General features: G+C 37.2%; 1 protein-coding gene across 1 annotated transcript in view; it reads left to right on the top strand.

The window, feature by feature from the left end:
- Positions 1-232: 232 nt before the first annotated feature.
- Positions 233-26,218, top strand: part of sema3d (sema domain, immunoglobulin domain (Ig), short basic domain, secreted, (semaphorin) 3D) — a 45,073-nt gene continuing 19,087 nt past the window's right edge. The window contains exons 1-5 of the mRNA XM_089116326.1: positions 233-654; positions 8,645-8,833; positions 21,296-21,456; positions 24,390-24,452; positions 25,965-26,084. Coding sequence (XP_088972452.1) covers positions 8,722-8,833; positions 21,296-21,456; positions 24,390-24,452; positions 25,965-26,084 — 456 coding nt within the window. The 5' untranslated portion in view covers positions 233-654; positions 8,645-8,721. The remainder of the gene's footprint in view (positions 655-8,644; positions 8,834-21,295; positions 21,457-24,389; positions 24,453-25,964; positions 26,085-26,218) is intronic.

Below are 26,218 nucleotides of genomic sequence, written 5' to 3' on the forward strand. Positions count from 1 at the left end.
TTGTTTCCTGTCTGCCATTATTGGACAAGCTGATTAATCCAGGTGTGCCTGACCTAGTCCCAACGACAATAATCAGACACACCTGGATTAATCAGTTTGTTCAATAATAACAGACAGGAAACGAAGGAGCTGGCTGAAGTAAGTACTAGTGCAGCTGTGCATAAAGCCAATTCTAGTCTTTTTTTTGTTTTTTTGTTTTTTCATGTAGGGGGCACAACCGAATTAAATCAATTTTTTATAATATAAATATAATTTATATCGTACACATGAGCATTATAGCTCGTATAAAATGTGTGAATATGTTTAAGCGTGCTGCTCAATCGCGATTCCCCCGCCCTCCCTTCCTTCCCTGCTGCACGCGGCGCTAATTGGTGCTCTCTGCTCGAGCCAGCAGACACGAGCCCCACAGACGCGGACAGACACCTCAGCCAAATTCACATTGAGTCCAGTCACACTGAGAGAACAGTTCATCAGTCTTTTTATTTGTTTTCGTTTTATGTGTCTCCCCTCAATTAAGTTGAAGAGAGCTTAGTTTGGGGACAGCAGAATCGTCTTCAAAACATTTCAAGCATGACTTTGGATAATAACGGATTTTGAAGTGTCAAACTGCGCCTCAGACTTCCAGAAAATAACGACAGACACCAGCTCTCACAGGTAACGTTAGGCTACTCTTTATTAATATTTCATTATTTTTTTTTGCATTTCAATGGTAGCCTAGATTCTGGGATTATGGGAAGTAATATGCCCATCCTCAGCAGTTCATACATTTTGATAAGCTTTTAAGGGGCATCACTCAGAATAAGTGACAGTTTGTTTTATGACGCGGGCGATAGTTAGTGATCTTTCCTTAGTTAGGCTATAATATACATAATAATATGTTATTAAAGATACTGTTAGCAATTAAAACGGTGGCATGGTGTGTTGTAATATGTGTGATGCAGACTTTAGGGTAAATGAATTGCTTACTCTCGTGAGGATACAGGCTGTTCTGGTAACTTAGCCTAGTTGATCGTGAATGGCTCCCCTTTCACTTCTGCTGTTATCTTTTGGTGATAGCAAACATTTCAGAAGATTTAATTTAGGCCTATTAAACATCCTCTTACAGGCAAGCAACTTCGTGTAAAGCAAATATTTGTCTTTAACAAGTGCGTATGATAAAAAAAAGCCACTTTACAAAAGCACAAATGTATTGACACACAATATTTATTTATTTGCATATTATTATTATACATGTATTCTTTTATTTCCATATTCATTTATTTTAGATTCGAAATTATTTTAGTTTAAAATGTAATGTATAAATAATAATATTTTAATAATAAAATGATGTGATAAAGGCTCCATGGGGACACTACCAGACAGACTATGTGGCATTACGTCACTTAAGTGTGGACTTGGAGGAGGAGGGTCACAAAGGCTTAGGGCAGCATTTAAGGATCATTATCATTAGAATTGACCTCATGTCAAAGTAGGTTTTTGTCCTAAATTGTCTTAAATTCCAACTTTTATGGATTAAACACCACAAAACCTCCCATGGATGACTTTAAATTAAGGAAAAGATTAATAAGGATGTGAAAGCAGATAAGGTTTGTTTTCAAACGGCTAGCCAGATTTGCTGGTGAGGAATGTTTAATGGGAGTAAAGTGTGTCTGTTGTGTCTGTCAAGGGAATGAAAGATGGGAGATTCTCAGCCTGCCTCTGGTCCTCCTCACACGTCCACGCCAACAGCTATAGCTGGGATTGGCGTTACCTCTTGACTCTTGAAGGGGACTGAAGTAAGCCAGGACGCAGTACTCGAGTGGGTTAGAGGGGGCTCTTTCTCTTCACAGCGGTATTTGCCTCGTGTTAACTGGCCGGATAATACCTCTCTAAGATGCACGCAGACTTTATGGAAACTCTAACACACCCCACTGTTTTATGGGGTGAGACCAAGAGAAAGTCTCAGTCATAAGCCACAGATGGAGCACACACAATTTATAGACTATGTGAGTGTTCCTTTTTAGTATCGCCTTATTAAGATAGATATTAGCAGTTCATTTATCTATATTGATTATCTATATAAAACATGAGCATAACATTCCGTACAGTATAGTTGTACCTGTGTTCTCAATATAATGTTTTGCAGAAGCAAGCTGGAGCTCTGACATAAATGTGGAGAGGAAAACATGATACTATAGGGTGGGGAGCTGGATTTCCTCTGTGTATGCTGAAGAATCAAAGTAGGGCAGTAAGTGGCAGTGTGATGGATTCTAGTTGCTCTGAATGTGTGTGTATGTCCGTGTTTAAGTGTGTTTACTGTACGACCGTGGAGCATAGTGCCACCTGGGTGTTAAAAGTCTCTAACACAGAAGTGAGATTTCTTTTTTAGACTTCTGTCTCTTTTTCTCGTGCATTTTCTCTCCGTCTGTCTCGCCTCACTGTCTCTCCTCACTACATCAGCAGTATATGAGGCAGTAAGACAAAAAAAAAAAAAACTTGATTCTTTTAAATTGTAGACTTCTTGACTCATTTAGAAGGCAAAAGGCTGTGCCCTAGTGCAGGAACTTCAGTTTTAACTGTTCTTTTTTAAAAGAAAAATCTGAGCTTGGTATGCAAAAGTGCAATCATAATGCTTGGGTGATTGCCATTATGCCATGTTTTTTTTTTTTACAGTAATTGCCAGTGTTGCCAGGTCAGATCAAAAAAAGCCAAAAAAGTTTGAAACTGAAAAATGGTATGTTCCCGTACAAATAAATCATTAGCAGCAAAGCAGGGCAATTTCTTTCATTTGGATCATGAGATACATGGTCAGTGGCTTTATTTCATCAAATCAATTTCAGATTTCTCACAGCTGATTGGTCCAAATTTGGTTTGCGATCTCTTACCTGGAATGAAAATAGAGCCAGACCGATATATCGTCAGGCCGATATTATGGGCCGATATTAGGCATTTTCTAAAATATCGGTATCGGCAGATATAATGGCCGATAAATGAATATTTCAAAAATAAAATAAAAACGGACGAATCACGCTTCAACCATGTCATGAGTGTTGGAGTTGTATAGTTTGTCCACCAGAGGGCACTCTACACCGTCCCTGTTGTCAACAGTAGTGTATAACGCGCCACACATCCTGCAACCTGCTGATCCAGCCAGAGTCGGGCAGAGAGAACCAGTTATGCATTATCGTATTATTTTAGTTAAAACTCATAATTAACTACAAATAACTAATGTTAAGGAAATCTGTTAATATTTTGTTGCGCGTTTCTAAAATAAAAAAAAAAATAATAATATCGGCCGGTATATCGGAATATCGGATTTTAAAACCAACAAATATTTGTATCGGCATCGGCCTTCAAAATCCTTTATCGGTCGGGCTCTAAATGAAACCTCTGCAGGTTAGCTGTGCAATTTAAGTTACCATGGCAATGAATACTACCAAAAACCAATCCATCTTCTTAATCCCGAAAAAACAGAGTTTGCTCAAATTAAACTCATACTTGGGTAGAGCCACCAAAACTTGCTTCATAAAATAGGCTGAGTCTGTTTTTTTGTTTGTTTTTTTTTTCACTGATACTGTTTTAAGTGTGTGGATGTTTGTATCCTAAATTGACATGTTGCGTATTCTCACCTGGACACCCTTGATAAAAACCCCAAACCATGTCAAACCCCTCGTTTCTTATTCATCCTTCACACGGCCTAAACCTTACACCATCCATCCACCCCTTCTTCACCTGTGTGTGGGTAACAGTACAGTTTTTAATCCGCTCACTCCAAACACCGCTAATCGACAGGAGGCATTATCCGAGCACTTTGTCTGCTCTCAATTACGGCTATGGAGGTTCCAGGATGGATTGAATTACCCATAATTCCCTAAACCTGTCACTCACAGACAGACAGACTGACCGAGTGTCAGGTATTCCGGGCACATAATGAGGATTGGGAATGTTGGCAGGGAGGAATTTCTTCGCTCTCTTTCTGCTCTCTGTCATTAGATATGCACCTGGCTCTCCTCGAGCTAAATGCAGGTATGAGAACTAAAACATCATTCTTTAAAGATGAGAAGGGGGATTAAAAACGTATCATTAAACATGGACTTGGCTCAAGCAAACAGGTCTTAAGAGAGAGCTTCACCCTTTTTAATGTTTGGAGAACACAATTGAAAGCTTTTTTTTTTTACTGTTCTCTTTCCTCTGAGAATATCTTTTTCATTTGCCAGGTGCAATGATCCATGGATGATGATGATAAACTTCATGAACGGCTGTAGATATATATATAAAAAAAACTTCTTCAAGTCAAATTTACAGACTGTAGGAAACAGTTGTTGATGATTAGAAATTAAGTTTGAGATGAAATTGTTATGACATCGTCCTGCTGTGTGATTGAGCGTTTAAGTTGAGGCCAAAGGACTGTCCAAACTCAAAGTGTCATGCGAACACTATTCAACGAGTTGAACTAAAGGTCTGCTTTTACTTTCGCTCCATATGTGAGCTGTCAGTCATTCAGTTACGTCCTGAGGCAATTATAATGTATTCAAAACAAACAAGGGGAAATAAGATTTTACAAATGTTTTCAGTATAGGTATTAAGTTGAGTTGTTTTCACATTCCAGGTCACAGAACCATGTCTCACAGATTTTAAGTGGAATTATGACTAATATATATATATATATATATATTAAATGAGCAACTTTTTAATCTCAGTCTGTGTGAGTAAGTGGCTGCATATGTATGTCATTGCATTTATGTCTATTCTGAAAATAGTTAACTTGGAAAGAAGAGTACCAGCTGGTCATGTGATCTCAACATGGCACAGTCTCATAAAGGGACATCCCAGAATAAAACAGCTTGTTCTAAACAGCCTGGAGAGTGATATCTGGATTCTATATCTAATGTGAGCATACTTTTAAGGATACTTAAAAATGTATGTTTATTGCTTCACATGTAAAACATTTAAATAGATAAACTAAAATCACCTTTATTGTGAAAATATCCTGCATGGTCTGCACTGTACACATGACAATGCTATTGGTATTTCTGAGAAAACTGATGCTTGGGAAACTACATAAACAATAAATGCATTCAAAATACATTCAATACAATACATTCAAAAATAGTAAAAGCGCTCACTTTACATTTACACCAGTTGGTGTCAGTATAAATTCCAAGACGAAGACCATATATTGCAAACTTGTTGACGAATTATAACACGGTGCAAGTGGTTTTTGGATATTTTGATACAAAATTCTTACATATTACCTTTAAAGGTGCAATGTGTAATATTTCTGAGGATCTGTTATTGACAGAAATGCAATATAAGATCCATAACTATGTGTTCAGTGGTGTCTCAATGAACTGTTATGTTTTTATTACCTTAGAATGAGACATTTATATCTACATAACCTTTTATGAAGGTTGACAGGGGTTGGACATTGAAACTGAAACACTGGCCAATGTTGAAGGTTTCACATCTATATGCCTGGCGGCCAATCTTCAGAGTGAAGCACGGGTGGATCAGTGATGGTTTGAGCTCCAATTTCATGACAATCCTGATTGTATTTGATGGACACGACACTGCCGAGGACTACCAAACACTTCTGGAGGATCGAGCCTACCGCACCATTATGTATGCCCGTGAAAACGTGTGCATTTTACGTTTGCCTTTAAATTAGCGATTTAAAAGCCCCCACCGGTGTTGTCACACGTCGATTAACCGGTGAGAACATATCCTCACCATCACAACCCTAGTGCTGGTTATATTTGTGAGACAATCAGCTGATTACTATTATTATATTATATATGATGACCCTTGATCCTGACTATGGTTTTGTAAACTTTATCCATGATGTGGTTTATAATGGACTGTGGTACAGAAAGAGTGACAATGTTACAGACTCTCGGCTTACTCTGGCTATTCTCTGCTGTCTCAGACGACGATATGTTTGTCCCATTTTAGCCACCATAGTTTCTTCACAAGGTAGGGGTGAGTAGTGGGCCAAGCCCTTAGTGCAACTCGCAACCGAACCGCTAGATGCCGCTAAAATCTACACGCTGCACCTTTAAGGAAAATGACTTATGTTACTTACAGTACAATTTTGTGTGAACAGCACCATATGTGAAAAGCACCTTAACACTACAACATTTCTTACAGTAGTGTAACGCAATGCAGTTTCTATTTATACTCGTGCATACAGTACTGTACCACTTACACTTAGTGTAAATACCCTTTGCTTTATTTGAAGTAATTCAACTTCAGTCATTTATGTACAGTATAATTAGAGTCATGTGGAATAATAAATGAATGCTGCCAAACTAACTAGATCCATTTCAGTTCAACCAAAACAATTTTTTACTATCTCTGGCTGCAACAAAACCGTATTTCTGTTTCTCATAATAATATTTTTTTACCTTTTGATTTTTTTTCCTCTTTAAGCAAAAAATATTTGACAAAAAATGGCTTGGTTATATAAAATATCAAAGCCAGAAAATACAGCCATATATCCGCAGAGTAATTTAATGGTTATTCTGAGGGGGCAAATGATAGGATATTATTTAAAACCGGTGTTAGTCTTAGAGAGCCCAACCGTCACCTTGAACATGATATGAATTTCATGTGATGTAACGAACAAATTTTCGTTGTTCATAAACAAAATTTATGTTGTGATTAGAATATTATGAAAACATAACATGGCCTTGGTGTCTGCATGTGCTATGTTGATACGAATATTATTTACACAGAGCAAGGGGGTAAGTCTTACACCCGACTATGACCACTGTGAAAGAAATTGACCCCTGCAAAGAATAACATGCATGCGTAACTTGAGCTCAGAATAATGAACTTGCTCTGACCTTTTGTAAAGCTGAACGGTAAAGTAATGTAGTGGACTATGTCTGGGGTAGGTGTAAGCTGTCCAGGAGATACTGTACAATAGCTATCATGTCAAATCAGAGAAAGAAAACATAAAAAAAAAAAATTATGAAAGAAGTTCTATTGTTAGATATATGAACTTCCAAGACTCAGGCATTACCCAAGAGCCCCAGTGCAGATATCGTCTTGACACTTGCTCTCCGAGATAGCTCCCTTAGCCCCTTTAAATCTGCCTTTACATGTCACAAATGCTTTATGATCCATCATAATCAAAGCTATCTGCCGCCTCGCTCTTTTAAATAAACAGACAAATCTGACTTATCTTTGTGTTTGAGTTAGAGATATGTGTGCATTCCTTAGTGACAATGTATGTCTTTGTCAGACACATCTAAAAAATAGAATAATTGTGTTCCTGTTTTTTTTTTTTTTAACAACGCAGTGGATGTGTTTGGGTAGCAGTTGGTCATTAAAATAAATGGACACTACCAAAATGACACGCTCCTGTTTTGTTTCTTAAAGGGATACTCCACTTTTTTTTTTCTTTTTTTTTTTTGGAAATAGTTGAGTTTTACTGTTTTCGAATCCATTCAGCCGATTTTCTTTTATTTAGAAGAATATCAGTAACCAGACAGTTTCTGGTCTCATTGACTTCCATAGTAGTAAAAAATATATCAATGAGACCAGAAACTGTCTGGTTACTGATATTCTTCTAAATATCAAAAAATCGGCTGAATACATTCGAAAACGGTAAAACTCAAATGTTTAAATCTGGGGGAGTGGTGAAATGAGCCTATTTCCCCCCCCCAAAAAAAGTGGAGTATCACTTTAATTGTTTATGTTCACTTAAGACAAGCGACTGTTTGCGAGGATACTCGTGAGATGGGTATGTTGACAATTTTTCATGTATGTGTTGTGTCTGTTTACACACAAAAAGTCGAGAAATCGAACTGAAATCAAGTTCTGAATTGATTTTTTTTTTTATCGTTGAAGGTGGTGAATTTGTTGCAAAATGTGATTCGGCCATTTGAAAGTTCTTTAAATGATGATTTTAGAGAGGATTTTACTCAACATGCCAAAGCACAGAACACTGTCAACACGTCCAAGCCCTCACTGACAAGTCTTTTAATTCATTCCTTGGTGAACCCCGGTAAAAATCTACATAAACCCACAAGTTAGTTGTTGGACAACAATGTGGAAGCCTCTCCATCCCCTCTTTCATTCGTTCATTAATTTGCTCGTTTGGGATCTTTTTGAGAGCCCTGTGAATCCTTGTTCTTAATGATTCCCTGCAGGAAATATTGTAATGAAGATGAACTACAACAGTTTTTTTCTCTCTCTCCCACAATTTCATGGCACTCTGTTGACTAATGAAGCAGAGATTCAGACATGATCGTCACCCCAGCCATTCAGCTTTACAATAGTGTTTGTTGTGGAAGCAAGAAAGAGAGACGGGGACAGAGCAGATGAGAGATGGTGTGAGAAAATAAAAGAAAGGCATTTGAAAGAAGGCTGAAAGTGGCTGCTCTCATCAAGCTGACCTTTTGTTTAGAGACAAACAGATTTAGAAAGAGAGAGAAAGAAAGTATGTGTGTTGGTGGACAAAAGAAAGGGCTTGAATAGAGCAGCAGCTGATGCAGAGCTGCTAAAATGCATAGACATGCCTGAAAGAGTCCACAGTAAAGCAGCTGAACATTTGTCTGGGATTTAACAAGACCTCAAACACCGCACACACACACACACACACACACAAAGATGCCCAGCCACTCCCTTGGATGTCCCTTAACTGTCCTCTCCATCACAGGTCCACAGCGGGAGAATCACGAGGACTGCTGGGGGGGAAATCAACGGAACAGACATCTGCATCTCCACCAGGTCGGGATGGGGCATTTCTCCAGTGTCTGGTGGTCTACATTGATGATGCTCTTCTTCTCTCTGCCCAAGGTGGACTGCATGAAGGAGAGTGTGCCTAGAGTTAAACTTGGCTACAAAGGTAAAACGTGTCCTTATGTGACTTCCAGACTTCAACATTCTCTTTATTCCTAAAAGCTTTTATTTTTCTCTGTGTCGACAATTTCTTTTTAGAATCGTCTATTAAATCTTTAGTGTTTTGCTGAATTACCATGTATTTATTTTAAACATCTCCTGGAACGTTAGTCATTTTAAAGGTCACATTTTGAAGTACATTTTGGAGTGTGATGAGAGGTTTACAGTTCACTTGTATGAGGTCAATATTTAGACTGAACATGTGACTGATTGAGTGTACATAAGGGATGTGCTGCATATCACAGTACCAGTATGCACGTTTTGTATATTGTATATACTGGGAACACACACAGAGAGAGCTATCTAAATGAAGATATATGCCTTAGACGTTTACTCTTTTTTTTATATTAAGCTATATTTAATGGCTATATAGTTAAAATAATTCCTCGATGAAAACTTTAGAATGATAATACTTTTGCTTCATGTTTTTTTACAACACAATAGCAAATAGATTGCACAAGGACACAATAGCAAATAGATTGCAATGATCTGGCAACAACCTACAACACCCTAGCATTGTGGCAGCAAGTTTTGTACAGGTGAGCACCACTCAGGGAAAACAGGGAAAATCTGAGAAATTTGTTGATTGTCGATATTTTGGATGACCTTTTATTGCGTGGTTACGCTCAAGTGATGTGGTGCTGCACCACCATGAAAGTTTGTATTTGCATGCATTTTTAATAGAGCCAGACCGATTTATAGGCAGGCCGATTTTATCGGCCGATATTAGACATTTTCCAAACTACCGGTATCGCCATTTATAATGGCTGATAAATCAATATTTAAAAAAATAAAATAATGGATTTAGAACCGCTATATAGTAGGTTTTAGAAGGCAGGAAGCAACTGATGATTGAAAATGGTTTGATGTAGCTGGATGGAACGAATTTAAAAAGTGCAGGTAAAGGGATAAAAAGCTGACATTGTAATTATAAGGTAGCTTATAAGGCAATGTAGGGACTAATTATTTTAATTATCAGAACTTTAATATATTTTGATGTTCCTCTGTTATGTTGTGACAATAAAAGAAACAAGTTTCTTTTTAAAATTAGAAAATTTTAGTTAACTCATAAATAACTAATTTTTTAGGGAAATCATTTAATGTTTTGTTGCGCGTTTCTAAAAAAAAAATATATATATATCTATCGACCGATATATCGGAATATCGGATTTTAAAACCAACAAATTTTTGTATCGGTATCAGCCTTCAAAATCCTTTATCGGTCAGGCTCTAATTTTTAAGCCTTGCCCGTTTAAATGTTTAGGTGAAATGTGAAAGAGAACTCAATCAATTTGGTACTAACGAACTGTTTAAGGCCTTGTCCACACGGACACGGGTATTTTTATAACCATGACTTTTTTTACCACACGGAGACGGTAAAACCAGGGTTTTTGCCTTGTGACGTCAGAGTGTGCGCCCACGCTGCGCTGTTATCTGCCTACCGGAACCTGTAATAACTTTTTGTTAGGCTTCTGATCGGCCAACATGGCTTTACGGTTAGGTTATATTGCTGCCTGCTGGTGTGTCATGCTCTTGACAGTTCTTGACGAGGACGAGGGCCGTGAGAGAACGGCACGAGGCTGGTGGCGTGATTACTAATGAGCATCACCCGCACCGGCCTCATATCTCAAGGAGGAGCTACGGAAGCATAAAAGAACGAGCGAAGACAATGAAGTACGAGAGAGGAGGACCAGCCTTCGCTCATTAGTAATGACGCCACTGGTCACTTATTAGTTCTCTCACCCTTGGCCTCGTCCTGCTTGCCACAAGTTTCTTTGTTTTTCATCACTATTTCCTTGTCCTCAGTAAGCTTGAGAGCTTGTTTACTATTAGTTTTTGCGATGATATCAAAAACGGTCTCAAGAATTGTAACACATTACTGTAAGGCTGCGTTCACACAACAGGGGCTTAATGCTCAATTCTGATTTTTTTTTGTGTGAAAAATGTGATTTTTTTGCAAGACCATTCACATTTCCAATTAAATGCGACCTTTTGTGATTTCCTGTGTGAATGTGAAATGACCCAGAAGTGACCCACATGCGCAGAAGATTACTCAGCGGTCAACAGCGTCATTTGTTGTTTGCGGAAGTAGCTAAACATCAAGTAGCTCATTTAGCAATATTAAAGTTATTTTGCCAATAGAGCCAGAACAATTACAATCTTCTTACTTCAGCGCAGAATTACGACGTTTGTCGCATATTAATAACGTGCGGGTCTGATGCATGTGACCTGGCCGTTCAGATTGAAGTCGCATTTCAAAAGATCGGATACATATCGGATTTGAAACACATACCCAAGTGGCCTGGGTCACATTTGAAAAGATCAGATCTGTGTCGTTCAGACTGTCATGAAAAGATCAGATACAGGTCGCATATGGAGCAAAAAAATCTGAATTGGGTCGTTTCAGCCTGTAGTGTTAATGTAGCCTTACTGGCTGCATCTCTTGTGGTATTTGCTTACCAGTGGGCGATATGGAAAAAATATCATATCACGATTTTTTTTAGGAAAATCACGATCACGATTTTTTATCACGATTCTTTTTCAAGTTGGTTTTAATATTTTGCAAGTGGCTGTTCATTACAGCCAAACTAATGTCCCTATGTTAAAAACAAAGCCTTGGGTAACAAAAGAAAAAAGAAAGCCACACATTTAGGCCAGTGGCGAAGATAAAAATCTTTGTCATTATTTTCTTTGTTATAAAAAAAATAAGACCAGATAAACATTACACAAATTAATATTCATTTTAAATAAATAGTGCTTTATTTTTTCAGATGCAGTAGGTGTATTTAGCAGTAGCATTGAAGTAATTAAATGAACAAATATGAAATTAAAACACTAGACTTCACTGAATAAATTGATTCTTATTAAAGATATATTAAAGTTTTCAGTCAGTGAGTGATTTTCTCCTTGTGTTTTTTTTTTATTAACACTAAAGGGATAGTTCCCTCAAAAATGAAAATTGTCTTAATTTACTCTCTCAAGATGTTTTAAACCCGAATAAGTTACTTTCTTCTGTTGAAAATAAAAGTTATTTTGAATAATGTGGGTAACCGAACAGTTGCTGGTCTCCTTATAGTTTTTTTTTTATAGGTTCTCTCCTGGAAGTTAAAGGTTCTCTGAGCGATCCTGGGTGTTGTTGACGTTCGGAATATTTTCAAACAAATCGGAGGCTAGCTAGACCCTCCCTCCGCCGCATCTCATCTCCTCCCCCTCCCTTCCGTCCTTCCTGAAATAATTGTGAACGTGCATAGTTCTAGCTAATTATATCCTTGTGTGGGTTTGGCGAACATAAAGCGTCAATTTAGAAGAAAAAAAACAATTTAACGTTACCCACCTGTCCAGCAAAAACAGAGCAACCTGACGTCGGACTGGAAGCCCTTCTGCCGCCGGAGTTCTCGCCATCGTTCAAAAGCTTTGCTACCGATGTAAATTCGGAACTTCGCACGTTCTTTATCCGACTCCTTCTTCTTTTTAATTTGTTCTTCAGAACGACGTCTATTTGGTCGTGTGTCGGCCATTTTTCAAACTTCCCTCTGATGCTTCTATCTCCTTCACACACACACCCCCTTCATGTGCACGCGCACTAACCCCCCAGACCCACCCTCAAATACTTCTTGCCAGTGATTGGCTGGAACACTGTTTGTTAGGTTTCGTTGTCCGGGTGAGACATGATTGTTTTTGTTGCCGTTTGTGGAGCCTGTGGTGTCTACAGAGACCGCGTTTTTTTACAGTGTGTTTAGGGGAAAGGCAGCTAGCCGATAGTGAGGAGACGTTTGATGTATGCGACAAAAAATGCTTTGGCCCCACATCGCTTAGAGAACCTTTAATGGGGACCAGCAACTGTTTGGTTACCCACATTAAAAAAAAAATTGTCTTTTGTGTTCAGCACAAGAAAGAAATTAATACAGGTTTGGAACAACATTAGAGTGAGTAAATAATGACGGATTTTTTATTTATTTATTTATTTTTTTGAACTATCCCTTTAAGGACAAGCGGCAGTAGGCTACTATTTATTCCTGTTGCTTTTAGACCAGCACGCGACGCGTTTAATATAGACGCATATATTACACCAGATATTCTCTCAAATGTTTGCTTTCACTTTAGACATAGCCTGTTTATGTAAACATTGTGTGTATTTAACAATATTAGCTTAATAAGACTCGAGAGATAACTTAGTCCAGTATTCAGGCGCTGTTTGACAGACTTCTAGTGCATGTGAGCGTCGGGGGTTATGCGGTCAGGAAAGCGCACGTTAGAACAGCGCATCAGCGCGTGAATTAAATGTTTAACCGGCAAGGCTTATGCAAATAATGAACTTTTGTGAATTGCAGTGTCCCGTACCTATTCCTTAACGTGTGATCATGTGTAGGCTACGTCGCGTTGTACAGTTGAGAGACGAAGGCGCCAGAACTGAACTGATAGAACTGTAACACGATACTACGATATTTCTTCAAAAGCAGATCGTGGAGACATTTTAATCGTCCACGATTAAAAATCGTCATATCGCACACCCCTACTTACCACTGTTGCATGCTGCGAGCGAACTCCCTTCCTCTACCTGTGATTGTGTTTGATCGCTCAACTGCAGCTGCTGCTTCAAAGGTTTGATAAGTCAATAAGGCGTTAACGCTCTGATCTCAACAGTGATCCCACAAGCACAGCACATTTTTGCTTATCACTGGAGTTAGGCTACTTTGACAAAACCGTAACAGCGCCACACACTCAAACCCACGCACATTTAAGCTGTATTGGAGATAAAGGCAAGATAAACGTATGATGCTATAAAGTAAATGACCCGTAAAAGAAACATCTGTTAAAAGTAACAACATACTAATTTAAGTGCTCTGACACATTTTTTTAAGTCATGCATACTTTATCCACAGTCAAAGACGCATGATAAATCTGCACTGAGCTTTACAACATCAGTAGCACCACTGATTAGATACCATTGTTGTCCTAGAACGTGTTTTTGATAGCGCTGAAAATTGATAAAGTGTCCCTTTGACATTAATGTTCTTTCTAACCAACAAGCAGTGATGAAAGTCTTTTTCTCCATTTCTCACTTCTACATTCGATCCCTGCCTCAATTTGAGAAGTTATACGGTGTTCGTTTTATGTAACTGAGGAAAATAAAATTTATAGCTCCCCAAAACTGACCCACAGCATGCCAGAGCTACTGTAACAGACCCTCATCCATATCAGGAAACTCACGCCAATAAAAATGTGAATGACTGTGTGGTGAGCCCTCTGTTTATTTTCAGTTTCTTTAGCATAAAAATCCTCCATGCTGTGCTTCAGATTGCCATATTTTAGTTGCTGTGCTTGCGAGAATGTAATGTGATTGAGTGTAAAGAACAGAGAGCTGCCTGTCTTGTGCTAGAAATGATGCTTTGTGCATTGACCTATGAAAAGAATTTCTTGATGTTTCCACAACGAAAATGTGTTATTCTATACATACATTTAAAAGTGAAAATAATCATTCATTTTACACTGCAAAAAAATGTTTCCTTGGAATATATCTGAATATGGTTTAAACAAGATTTAAAGATTTAAACAAGAACATTTGTGTGGGAACAACAACAAAACTGTAACTTAACCCCTTAACTGTCACCGTCCCGGTACACTTCACTATATTTCTATTAAATCCTAATCTAATTATGACAAATTATATATCGTTGGAAAGGTCTAAGACTTCTAAATAGATATTCTACCCCTGTTTTGTGTTAAAAAATTATGTAGGAAGAGTAATTGATGAATTTATGACAAGAGTGCACCTCAAAAAAATCTGCATCATAACAGGAGTTTTGACCTTTGTCACAAAGTCGATGCACCCACTTTTAATAATTTAAACTTCTGTTTGTATGCTAAAAGTTCATAATAAAACATATAATCTAGTATTTTTCAATAAAAAATAAAAAATATATAGTATAATATTATCCTCTAAAATATAATATTATTTTTCATCGCCTTTTTTTATTATATCACATATTTTAGTAGTTAATATAAATTAGGTATCATTTGAAAGCTTTTGAACATTGAATTGAACATTGCGTTACCATAGAAACGGTACTTATTTTATCAGGCTCCTCCCCTTTTGGGCATCATTATATTTCATAATTTATGATCAAAACCTTTTCTAATCTTGACAAAACTGATATTGTCAGAAAGGTCAGAGTCTTAAGGTTCCAAATTTTGTGACAGAATTGATATTTGGACAGAAATGTATTAATTTGTTAAGGCAGAATGTATACAACTAAATTCAATGGAATTCAATGGCACCCGGTGGCTATTTTTGGTACTACGCCTAAACAAAATCTCATGGGAACTTCAATTTTTGTGATATCAACTTCAAATTTGGAACATAACTTGATAAGATGTATGGCTTTGATTTTTATAGAAATTTTAGAGTAAAAAATATTTTGTAAAATATATATTTTATATAAAATAAAAATATATAGTACAGTATATTTGATTTACTGTAAATTTAAACTTCCATAACTTTTTCATACTTTTATTTTTTGAAGTGTTTTCACTTCAATATTCTGCTGAGTGTTTTCTTTAAAACAAGACCAAACTTGGGTATATATTCCAAAGCATTCTTAAATTACAACCATTTAAGTTTGAATAGTGCATTTTAACCCCCATTCTCAAAAAGGGGGGTGACAGCTAAGAGGTTAATTCTGGATTCTTCTTAAAACAAATCTTAATATGTTACATAATTCCAACCTTGCTTTTTAGGTACTTTTACTGGAAAACAAAACAAAAAAACAGATTAAGAAGTTATCAGTCTTTTAAAGCTGGCTTTAAAAGATTATCTTATCCATTTAGCTGCAGTAAACAGGTCAGTCAGATGGATCTTAAACTTGCTGTTCCGCTCCATGTTTGGTCCTGTTGGAGAGGATGCAGAAGTACAGTCTTTCACAATCCGTCATCTGAGCAGATACTCTCATAAAAGCATCGGCACCATTTCTGTATCAGTGCACTCCTTTAAAACAGAGTGTGTTATTATCCAGAAGTATGCAGCACTGCATGCACACCTCAGGGCCGGTCGACTGTGTTTTTCTCTGAAAGGAAGGCTAAAAAGGGAACATCTGATCCACATTAGATACATGGAGTCAACTAAACAATATCCTTTCTGTCGTTAACATCACTCCTAGATGACAATGTCCAGTGAAACACACCAAAATATTATCTTCAGGTTATGTAAATATTTCTATTAAAGACAGGGAGTCCTGCACGGGCTCTTGAGTATTGATTGTTTTATGAGTGGTGTATTTTCTTGTGTTTGACGTAAAGTGTACATGCATGATGGTATAGACATGCTTGAACGTGAAGTGTTGTGGAAACACAAAGCCTAATTTTGCAATAGGAAAACAGCAATATGAGGACTCGAAAGTATAGGATTCAATGGATTTATAACTATATGGCTCCCAGTTGGCTGTGGCTGTCTAAACAGATGTAAAACAAGCAGGTCATAAATATAGTCATGCGTCTTACTAATGTACTGTACACGGAGTTAGACTAGTTTCCACTAGTTTGGCTCTCTTCCCAAACCACAGCCAGAATATTGATTACACCTAAGAGTGTAATCCTTTACCGTCAGAGAAATCTTAAAAGTCTGTGACATTAGCGTTAACATGTGGTCCAGTTTCTGGTGAATAGCTGGGGGTACCTTAATTTGTCTACCCCTCAAATTGTGCATTACTTTAGGTTTGTGTTTCACTCATCAACCTTTATGCTTTCCTGTTGCCTAAAGATAAATGATATACCTGTTGGACTGAAACAGTTTGCAATGTGAAGGTTGAACTGTACAGCATTATTTAAAGATTGAACTGAATGGACAATTCCTTCTTTATCTTTCTACAGGGAGTTTGTGTTTCTTAAAAGGATAATTATTAAGCCACCATGATCAGCTAACTGCAGAAGTATAGAATTACATTAGAAGCTTATTGTAATACAGTTCTTAGTAGAGGTATAGGAAGAAGGAGACAGGGTCGGCGATACTGGGACTTGTACAGACTTTATTTACTCAGAATCAAACAAAACAAAAGGTGCGCACAAAGCGCGTTCACCGTAGTCTCGCTACAGCACAGCACAACTTCAATCAAACTCTTTCCACGCTGATTCAGCTCTCCTTGCTTCCTCCAGCACTCTTTCCACTCGATCGCTGCACAAGTCCCAGTCTTTTCTCTCTTCCCGTTCTTCTCCCACTGTGCTGGCTTTAACCGTCTCTCCACACCAATCACTGGAATCAGACACAGGTGTTATCACTTGTCCTTGATCCACTTACTCACCGCACAGCCCCTTGACTCATCTCTCCGTGCAGACAGCGTGCCAACCACGCCCCCCTCACCACACTTATAAATGTGACTTATAAGAAGTTCTTATTAAAGTTATTTCACGCTGTGGCCATTTTGATGATTTCCTTTCTAGCCATGGAAGTATAGCCCCTTTGTACTTGGGAATGGGAATAGTCTGACATTTCCAAAGCTGTTTGCCAAGCTTATGTTTCAACATAGCGTATCAAATGTTCAAATCACACAAAGGGTCTTCTACTGAAATAAAATGTATGCATATATTCATTCATACATTCTAGAGCCCGACCAATAAAGGATATTGAAGGCCGATACCGATACAAATATTTGATGGTTTTAAAATCCGATATTCCAATATATATCGGCCGATATATAGTGTATATATATTTTTTTTTTCAGAAACGCGCAACAAAACATTAACAGATTTCCCTAACGTTAGTTATTTGTAGTTGTGTATGAGTTTTAACTAAAATACTATAATAATGCATTTTAAAAAGAAACTTGTTTCTTTTATCGTCACAACAGAACTGAGTAACCAAAGCTCATTAATGTTAACGTTAGCGGTCTTCCACTGATAATAGTGGCATTAGCTAGCTTTGTGGTTAGCTAGTCTATGATGAGCCACAATTTAGCAATGGATAACGTCATACTGCAAATTGTAAAATATACATTTTCAATATAACAGGCCAAGGAGAGATGATATGTCTCATTGCTATAACGGTCAAGTGCTATTAAATAAATACTTCAGTCACATTATCAAAAGTTAAAAGGACAGTCAGTCAACTACACTGTAAAAACGTAACGTAATTATAATTATTACTAGCTGATTCCGCTTCACTCTCGGCTTATTTAACAGCAGCAAAACTGGACATGATAGTCACAAATTTTGTCATGCTTATTTGAGTTAAAGGATTAGTTCACTTTTGAAAAAAAAACTTTTGCTAAAAATTTACTCACCCCCATGTCATCCAAGATATCCATGTCTTTCTTTCCTCAGTCGAAAGGAAATTAAGGTTTTTGATGAAAACATTCCAGGATTTTTCTCCATATAATGGACTTACATGGGAACCAGACGGTCCAAGGTCCAAACGACAGTTAATAACAGTTTCAGATGCAGCTTCAAATGTCTTTAAACGACAACAGACGATGAATAAGGGTCTTATCATGCGAAACGATCGCTTATTTCAAAACTTATTCCAAAAATGTAACTTTTCTAAGGACAAATGCTAGCCTTGCTCTATTCTGTGAGGCGCGTTTGCAACGTCACGTAATACGTAATTACGTTCAAAAGGTCACGGCCGACATAGCCGGAAGTACAGAATCAAAAACGTCCGACATCGTTGTTTTACCTTTTAATTCCTTTTTTGTAAACGGCGTTTGAGTTAGTTTGCACGTTCAACCTATGCGTTCAACTTGTAAACACTCTGACTCTGTACTTCTGGCTATGTCGCCTGTGACCTTTTGAACGTAATTACGTATTACGTGACGTTACAAACGCACCTCACAGAATAGAGAAAGGCTAGCATTTGTCCTTAGAAAAGTTACATTTTTGGAATAAGTTTTAAAATAATCGAACTTTTCGCATGATAAAACCCTTATTCATCGTCTGGTGTTGTTGAAAGACATTTGAAGCTGCATCTGAAACTGTTATTAACTGTCGTTTGGACCTTGTACCGTCTGGTTCCCATTGAAGTCCATTATATGGAGAAAAACCCTGGAATGTTTTCATCAAAAACCTTAATTTTCTTTTCGACTGAGGAAAGAAAGACATGGACATCTTGGATGACATGGGGGTGAGTAAATTATCAGCAAAAGTTTTTTCAAAAGTGAACTAATCCTTTAAGAGAACTGATAAAGATGTTCTTTTAATTGTTATTCAAGCTTCACACTATGATTACACTTCACCGATGATCTCATAACTGCCGATACCGCCAATAATGTCGGCCTGCCGATACAGTATATCGGTCTGGCTCTATTCCTACATATTCATTTACACCTATGTCTCATATTCTCTTGTCCATAAAATGAAAGTGAATGATGTAAAAAGCTGTAAAAAAAATATTCGGTGAACAATATCTTAATTGTGCCTATGAGTACTTTTACTACTTTTTTTTTATTTTTTGTCCTTTTTGAAGCTTGACAACCCATTTACAACCACAGAAGTAAGTTTTCTTTCACATCTATTTTATGGGAGAAAGCAGTACAAGCAGTCCATGTACAATAAATCATATAGTTTTAAGACAGTTTTATTTTTTAGGTTTTATCACTCTAAAGGCTAGAGTTCTATTACTATAGCTGCCATACTGACTGTTGCAATTTTTCCCATTCCTTTTTCTGGTCATGTCCTCTTTAATTCATATAGTACTTCTCTGAGTGGACGTGATGGCTTTATTCTCCTGAAGGATTCAGATAAAGCCCCAGAGCGCCAGATAAATCTCTGGATACTCCATTGCTAAGCAGGGATCTTTCAGCAGGGCTCTGACCTAAAACTGTTTGCAAAGTAGATTAGCATCAGCTAGTCAGGCGTTAGCATGAATGGAGTTTTATTTTGGAGCGGATTTTTTTGTCTTGTAAATATTGATCAGAGATGACCCATTCTTGACCCTGCACCCCAGATAATTAATAGTTAAGTCCTAAGATTTATTCAACTTCTTAATGCTCTAGACATCCCAAGACCCAACCACAACAGGGATGTTTAAACAATGTTTGCATCCATGGCTGACAGCAGAGGCAGAGAGGTAGCTGAAAATCACGAGATATAAATAATGAACACCTTATGTGTGTGTACTGGGATATGTAAAATTCAGAATTTAAAACAGAACCAAAAGAGGACCACAAAACATAAATGAATCTACAGAAATGCTTTTCATGGTGTTTAAGTGCACTCTGCCAGATTTTCTTGCTTTGAGGCTGCTGGCAGATGGTTATGTTTGAGTGCATGGAGAGCAGAACATAGGGTGGAGAAATGTTAGGACTCTGTCCAAGTCTACAAAGACTGCGAGCTTTAGTCAAACGTCATGACGTGTTAAAAAACTATCTCAAGAATCACGTATCCAGAGAGTTTGGTTTGTACGATCCGAAGAGAATATGAACAAGGCTTAACAACGTCACCTTTAGCGATATTCCATCTCTCTTATGTTGGTGTTGATAGCTTGTAACTTTTAAGCTGATGTGTTATTGTGACAACTTTTGGCTTTCCTTCATTTAATGTGCAAACGCCAATCTCAACTGCTTCTCAGCTGTCTAAGCTGTTAACCAGGATTCTTCTGCAAGAATAACAGTACGTGTAATTGCTCCTCCAGAGAGCACAAGAGGTGAAATATGAAATATATTGCAAATGAACCATTGAGCTTATCTGCCTCGGTGCTGACATGCGAGAATTGATAGGTGGAGCAATTAAATCCAGCTGAATTCTTACAGAATAGGCTCTTGGTTCATGTTTGGCAGGTGAAGTGATGTTTTGTAAATGGGCGGATGCTAAATAGAGGGTAACATTTTATCAGGATGGAATCTGAAGACATAGATGACAGACAGCCCTGACGTTATCGTTACTGTAGATCATATTGAAAATAGAGATAATGAAGCCTCTCAGTACATTAGAAAAATGAGAGATTAGGTGGGGTGGGTGCCATAGGTGTGAGATGGTAACATTTTAGATCTATTGCTACACTCAATGCTTACACAAACACTCATGATACTCAAACATGTTGGGTTTTCTTGTTTTATGAAGGCTTTTATGACACTTACACGTTAATTTAATGTTTATAGCCTGACTTGGATAATTTACAGTAGTCTTAAACAAGAATTTGTTGAGAAATGTTTGAGTTAATATTTTAATCTCTTTTTACTGCAGACTTTAGCACAGTTTGAGACATTGTTGAGATACGTTCTAAAATTCTAGAGGCACATGTGAGATCATTTAGATAATTGTTTTTTTTTTTTTGAGATTTAAAGCAAATTAGGCCAATTCATCTTAGTGCTACTTAAATATTAACAAGACCTTTTTCGATCTGAATCGGTTTGTGCATACACTACATACTTTGTGTTTATGTATGTGTATTTTTTTATTGATGCCCCTCATTTGACTTCTCTAGAGCTGATCCATTCTCAAAGTGTGGTGCCATTTGTGGGTTCCAGCCACGGACAGCAGTTTCAGACGGTACTTTTGGATGAGGAGAGAAGCCGATTATTGCTGGGAGCCAAAGACCATATTTACCTACTGGACCCAGACAACATCAATAAACACCCCAAAAAGGTAAACACACACCTTACAGGGCTAACACCTGCAGACATGCAGAATCAGGTTTCAGAAAAGGCACGTAAAGACTTTACACTATGTGTGGTCTAGGGCAGAACTTAGCACATTTTTCCAATAGAATCATTTAGAGGAGAATTCACTCACTCTCAGACAGGTTGACATTCATTTGGAAAAGCAGCTTTACATTGTGTTTTTTAAAAGATGTGAGAATGCATTTACAAATGTCTCTTGCAAAAAAAAAAAAAAAAAAACCCAAACAGATTCAGTATGTCAGGGTTTTGTCACTTCTGTCTAGTTTATTTCTTGGTTTTGTGACAGAGCTCTGACACTCCTGTTTTGTCATGTCTTTGTGTGGGCGCACGGCTCAAGTCGTCTGTATGCCTTGTTACTTGTGTGGGGCGTGGTGTTTGGATCCCGGCACGTCAGTCTAGTTGAGGATTCGGACATTCATGCTCCGTGTGTTTGTATTCTGCCGTGAGCGCTAGGGTTGGATATTGAGAATCGAGTATCGATTGGAATCGGGACTAACTTTTCGTTTTTCCCGGAATCGTTCAAAAGTAAAAATTTTGATTCCTAGTTTCGATATTCACAGTCCGCCGAGCGGAAGAAGAAACCGCTGAACAACACCTACGAAGAAGCGTCTACCGGAAGTGTTGGCATAACCGCGCGAGTCGAACATGAGTAGCTTACGTCGGCGGTCCAAAGTGTGGCTTTACTTTTCTAAAAATAACGAAATCCCGGCAAAATGCAAAATTTGTGACAAAAGGAGTATTTGTGACAGAAGGAGTATTTCCTTCAGAAAGGATTATTTCCTTCAGAAAGACCGTTGGTTAGCTAAACTTTTTTTGACCCTGCCTCTTAAAAGAATCAGAATCGAGAATCGTTAGGAACCGGAATCGAAACAAGAAATCGGAATCAGAATCATTCAAATTCAAACGATACCCAACCCTAGTGAGCGCACAGGATGTGCTTTCGCTCATTCTCGTGCGTTCTGTCTTGTCGTGTGAGTGTGCGGTTTCGCGTTTGCTTGATCCGTACGCTCTTCTGTCTGCGTGTCTTGTGCTGTCTAGCACTCAGCATGCTGTGTGCTTTCATGTTTTCATGTTTTGTGTGAACTCGTGGCTTATAAATGTTTTCATTGGCTGCATGTTCATATTTCCCATTTTGTGAGCACATGGCTTGTTTTACTGGCTTGTCATGTGTTTCCTAGTGCCATGTGATCTCCTGTCAATTAGTTAGCCCCTCCCTTCTTGTTAATAGATTGATTCATTTGCCCCACCTGTCTTCCCTTGTTACCTGCTTTGTTTGCGCTCCTTATTTATTCTCCTTGTGTTTTACTGGTTAGACAATAGACAACAGATAGAGAGAGATGCACATCAACATAACTTTATTGTTCTTTGCTAACATCAAACTTGAAGAGGAGAGAACACAAGTCATATATGTAATTCAGAATCACTAATACGTTTTATGCATTATTCATTTTTTGTTTTAAACTTTTGACTTGTCGACTGGTTACGCTCCTGTACTTGGACAACATGATCTGGGTTAAACTAAGTACAAATCAAAACTGTTTATAATTTCCAATCTCACAAAATGCTTGATAGCATGGTATGAGCGTCCCTGGATATGTTTAGCTTATGAATTCATTTATGGTAGTAGGTGTTCGAGTGTATTTATGTGTGTCACTGCTATAAGAGGTCCTTTAGACTTTCTTTATACTTTCACCCCAACAAGTTCTCACAGTTATTTCACTGTCACTTCTAGATATTCCCATAGCATCACCCTACAGAGCTTCTGAGCTGACCCTACCACTATCACACCTGTGTGTGTGTGTGTGTGTGTGTGTATTTCAAAGTATACCAACATATATTGCTAATATATATATTTACATAAATATATTTTTCACAATACATTTTGCATTACCAAATTTTTAAAGATTGGGACCGCACTTTTTGTCCCTTAAAGTAGATTTTGTTATATATCATACATATTATATTATTATATAAAATGTATGTTTTGGGCAATATATAGAAAAAATGTAACTTCTTTGACCATATAGGCACCTAATGTGTTACTTTCATATATAAACATGCATGTTTACATAAGACATGCGTGTGTGTGTGTGTGTGTGTGAGTTTATGACTCTTGTGTGTAGGTTTTTTTCTTCATTTGTATGGTGGAGGGTACGTATTGAGCCCCTTTGTCAGTTTGTGGTAGGCACGACAATCTTCAAAGCGCCGTCATGTAAAGTCGTCTCACGAGCATGTAATCATGGATTGCATATTACATGTAGAGACGGCTCTTGGAGGTCAAGGTCAAAGGTCAGCCATGTGTATGCTAAGCATTTAAGCTTTTATAATACGTATGCAGAGACAAGGGCAGAAACCCCTTCATCACTCTTTATCTGAAGGTGATCCTCCCTCTCGTAAGCTTAACCCAGGACCCATGTTTGTACAGTATTTCATCTTTTCATCTGTTAAATACACAATTGATTACTCTGTTTAAAATCTTACATTGAGTTATGACATGATCTCATTCTGAAACATAATTTTTGTATGGTTTACACTTCATGGTTGATATACTTTTCTGTAACAATGCCATGAGAGACAATTGTAAACACTTACTCTGACTATTTAAGTTGTAAGGTATTTGCTGTTACTTTTAGTTGATTTACTGTGTGTGTGTGATCCTGGTAAACCCTATGTTATGGGGACCAAATGTCCCCACAAGGATATTACCAGACATGTTTGAGATTGTGGGGAATTTTTGGTGAGGAAAATAGCTTTTTGATTTTGAAAATGTAATAATGCAGAAAGTTTCTGAAAAGTTTGTGTTTAGTGTTATGGTTTAGAATATACAATTTGTACAGTATAAACATAATTATGTCAATGGAAAGTCCTGGACCCAACATGTGTGTTTCTCACTTGCAGCTGAGTTGGCCAGCTCCAAGAGACAGGGTGGAAATGTGTATGCTTGCTGGAAAAAACCCTCTTGTAAGTATCATCAAACCGGTCTTGTAAAAAAGAAAGGTAAACTGTTTTGCATCAGGCTAGGGCTGGTTAATAAAACGATAATGATAGTTATAGCGATATAATTTTTCTCGATAAAACGATATCAAGAGTTCAATAAATGTTCGATAATGTTTATGTGCCAAAAGTGGAATGAAACTCATTTGAACCGCAGGCACCTCACGGACTGTCTATCCGCTCGGCTCAAAATCCAAACGGCAGCACAGCGCGAGCTCACTAGAGCAGATGTGTTTACTCTGATCGGCCTCAGTCACGAGATCCAGTGAGAAGTGCTTGAATTCAGCTAAGAACACAAATGTCTCAGTGATTTTAACCAGTTGAAAGGCAGATGAAAAAGCACTGACGAACAAGAGAAACACTGTGCGCAACAATACAGTCAGAAGGCTTTTCCGTCTACAAATTCCCATCATTTATCACGGATTTACTGTAACGTTAGCCAATATTAACTGCTCTATGAAATGTGGGATATACATATTAAATTGCATTACATACATTATTAATGTAGACAATGTAAGGACTAATAGAATATAATAACATTATTAAATAATGTATTTAGGCTACAGTTTTTCATTCAAATACCAAAGAAACCATAAAGTAACATTTTGTCATGATGGTGAGGTGCTGTAGGCTATGCCCGGTTTTAAATGCATGTATTTAAATGCATGATGCTGGATGACCAGTGTTAATTTTAATAAAACTTAAACATTTTACATTTTATCAAATAAAAATTAGCACATGCAGAAACTAAGAAATATTTTTTTTCCTATTAAGATATTTATTTTGTTAAGGAAAAATGATATGTTTGAATGTTCTAACTCCGATTTGACAAATGTTCTCGTGTTTGGCAAGTGTTTGTCATGATATGTTCTGACAATAAAGAGTAGGCTAGTTAAAACCACAATTAATGCTCTGGTTTCTACAACTTTCACTTAGGAGCAAAAATCTGCCCTTAATCTTAAAAGAAATAAAGATTTTACATTTATCGTGATAATTATCAATATCAACTGATATATATATAAAAAAAAATATCGTGATAATTTTTTTTTTTGGCCATATCGCCCAGCCCTAGCTTCCACTTCCAGTTTTTTAATGATTCTTTAAAGGAAGAAAATAATACTTTTATTAAGCAAGGATACATTAAATTGATCCAATAACAAATTAAAGTTTCACAATGTTACAAAAGTTATATATATATATATATTAGTATTTAGATACTTGCTTACTTACACTTAGATTATTACACTTACAGTGTATTAATGTTATTGTTATTTGTATCAGAAACAGGTGGCATACAATTTTAGACATTAATATTGATTGATATGGTTCATTTTAGCATTTATCGTTCCATAAACCAAACATTTTGTGAAAAGTTTTACTTTATTAAGATCACAAGAATAATATGTTATTTATTGCAATGACATTAATACATTTTTGTGATAATTGCTCATAATTTCTTTTTTTCTCTTTCAACCTCAGACTGAATGTGCTAATTTCATAAGAGTTTTGCACAGCTATAACCGAACCCATATCTATGCCTGTGGCACTGGAGCCTTCCACCCCACCTGTGCTTTCTTAGAGGTCAAAGGTCACAAAGAGGCAAGAAATTAAATTATGACTGCTTCCACATAGACTATTCTTCTGAGTTTGTTCAGGTTTTCTATTTAATTGACTAGAATTCTTGAAAGAGTTTTAAAGTTTTATTAATTAATTTCTCCTCTATGATTACTAAT

The sequence above is a fragment of the Pimephales promelas genome, chromosome 10 (assembly GCF_988280905.1).
Source record: "Pimephales promelas chromosome 10, fPimPro1.hap1.1, whole genome shotgun sequence".
NCBI lineage: Eukaryota > Metazoa > Chordata > Actinopteri > Cypriniformes > Leuciscidae > Pimephales > Pimephales promelas.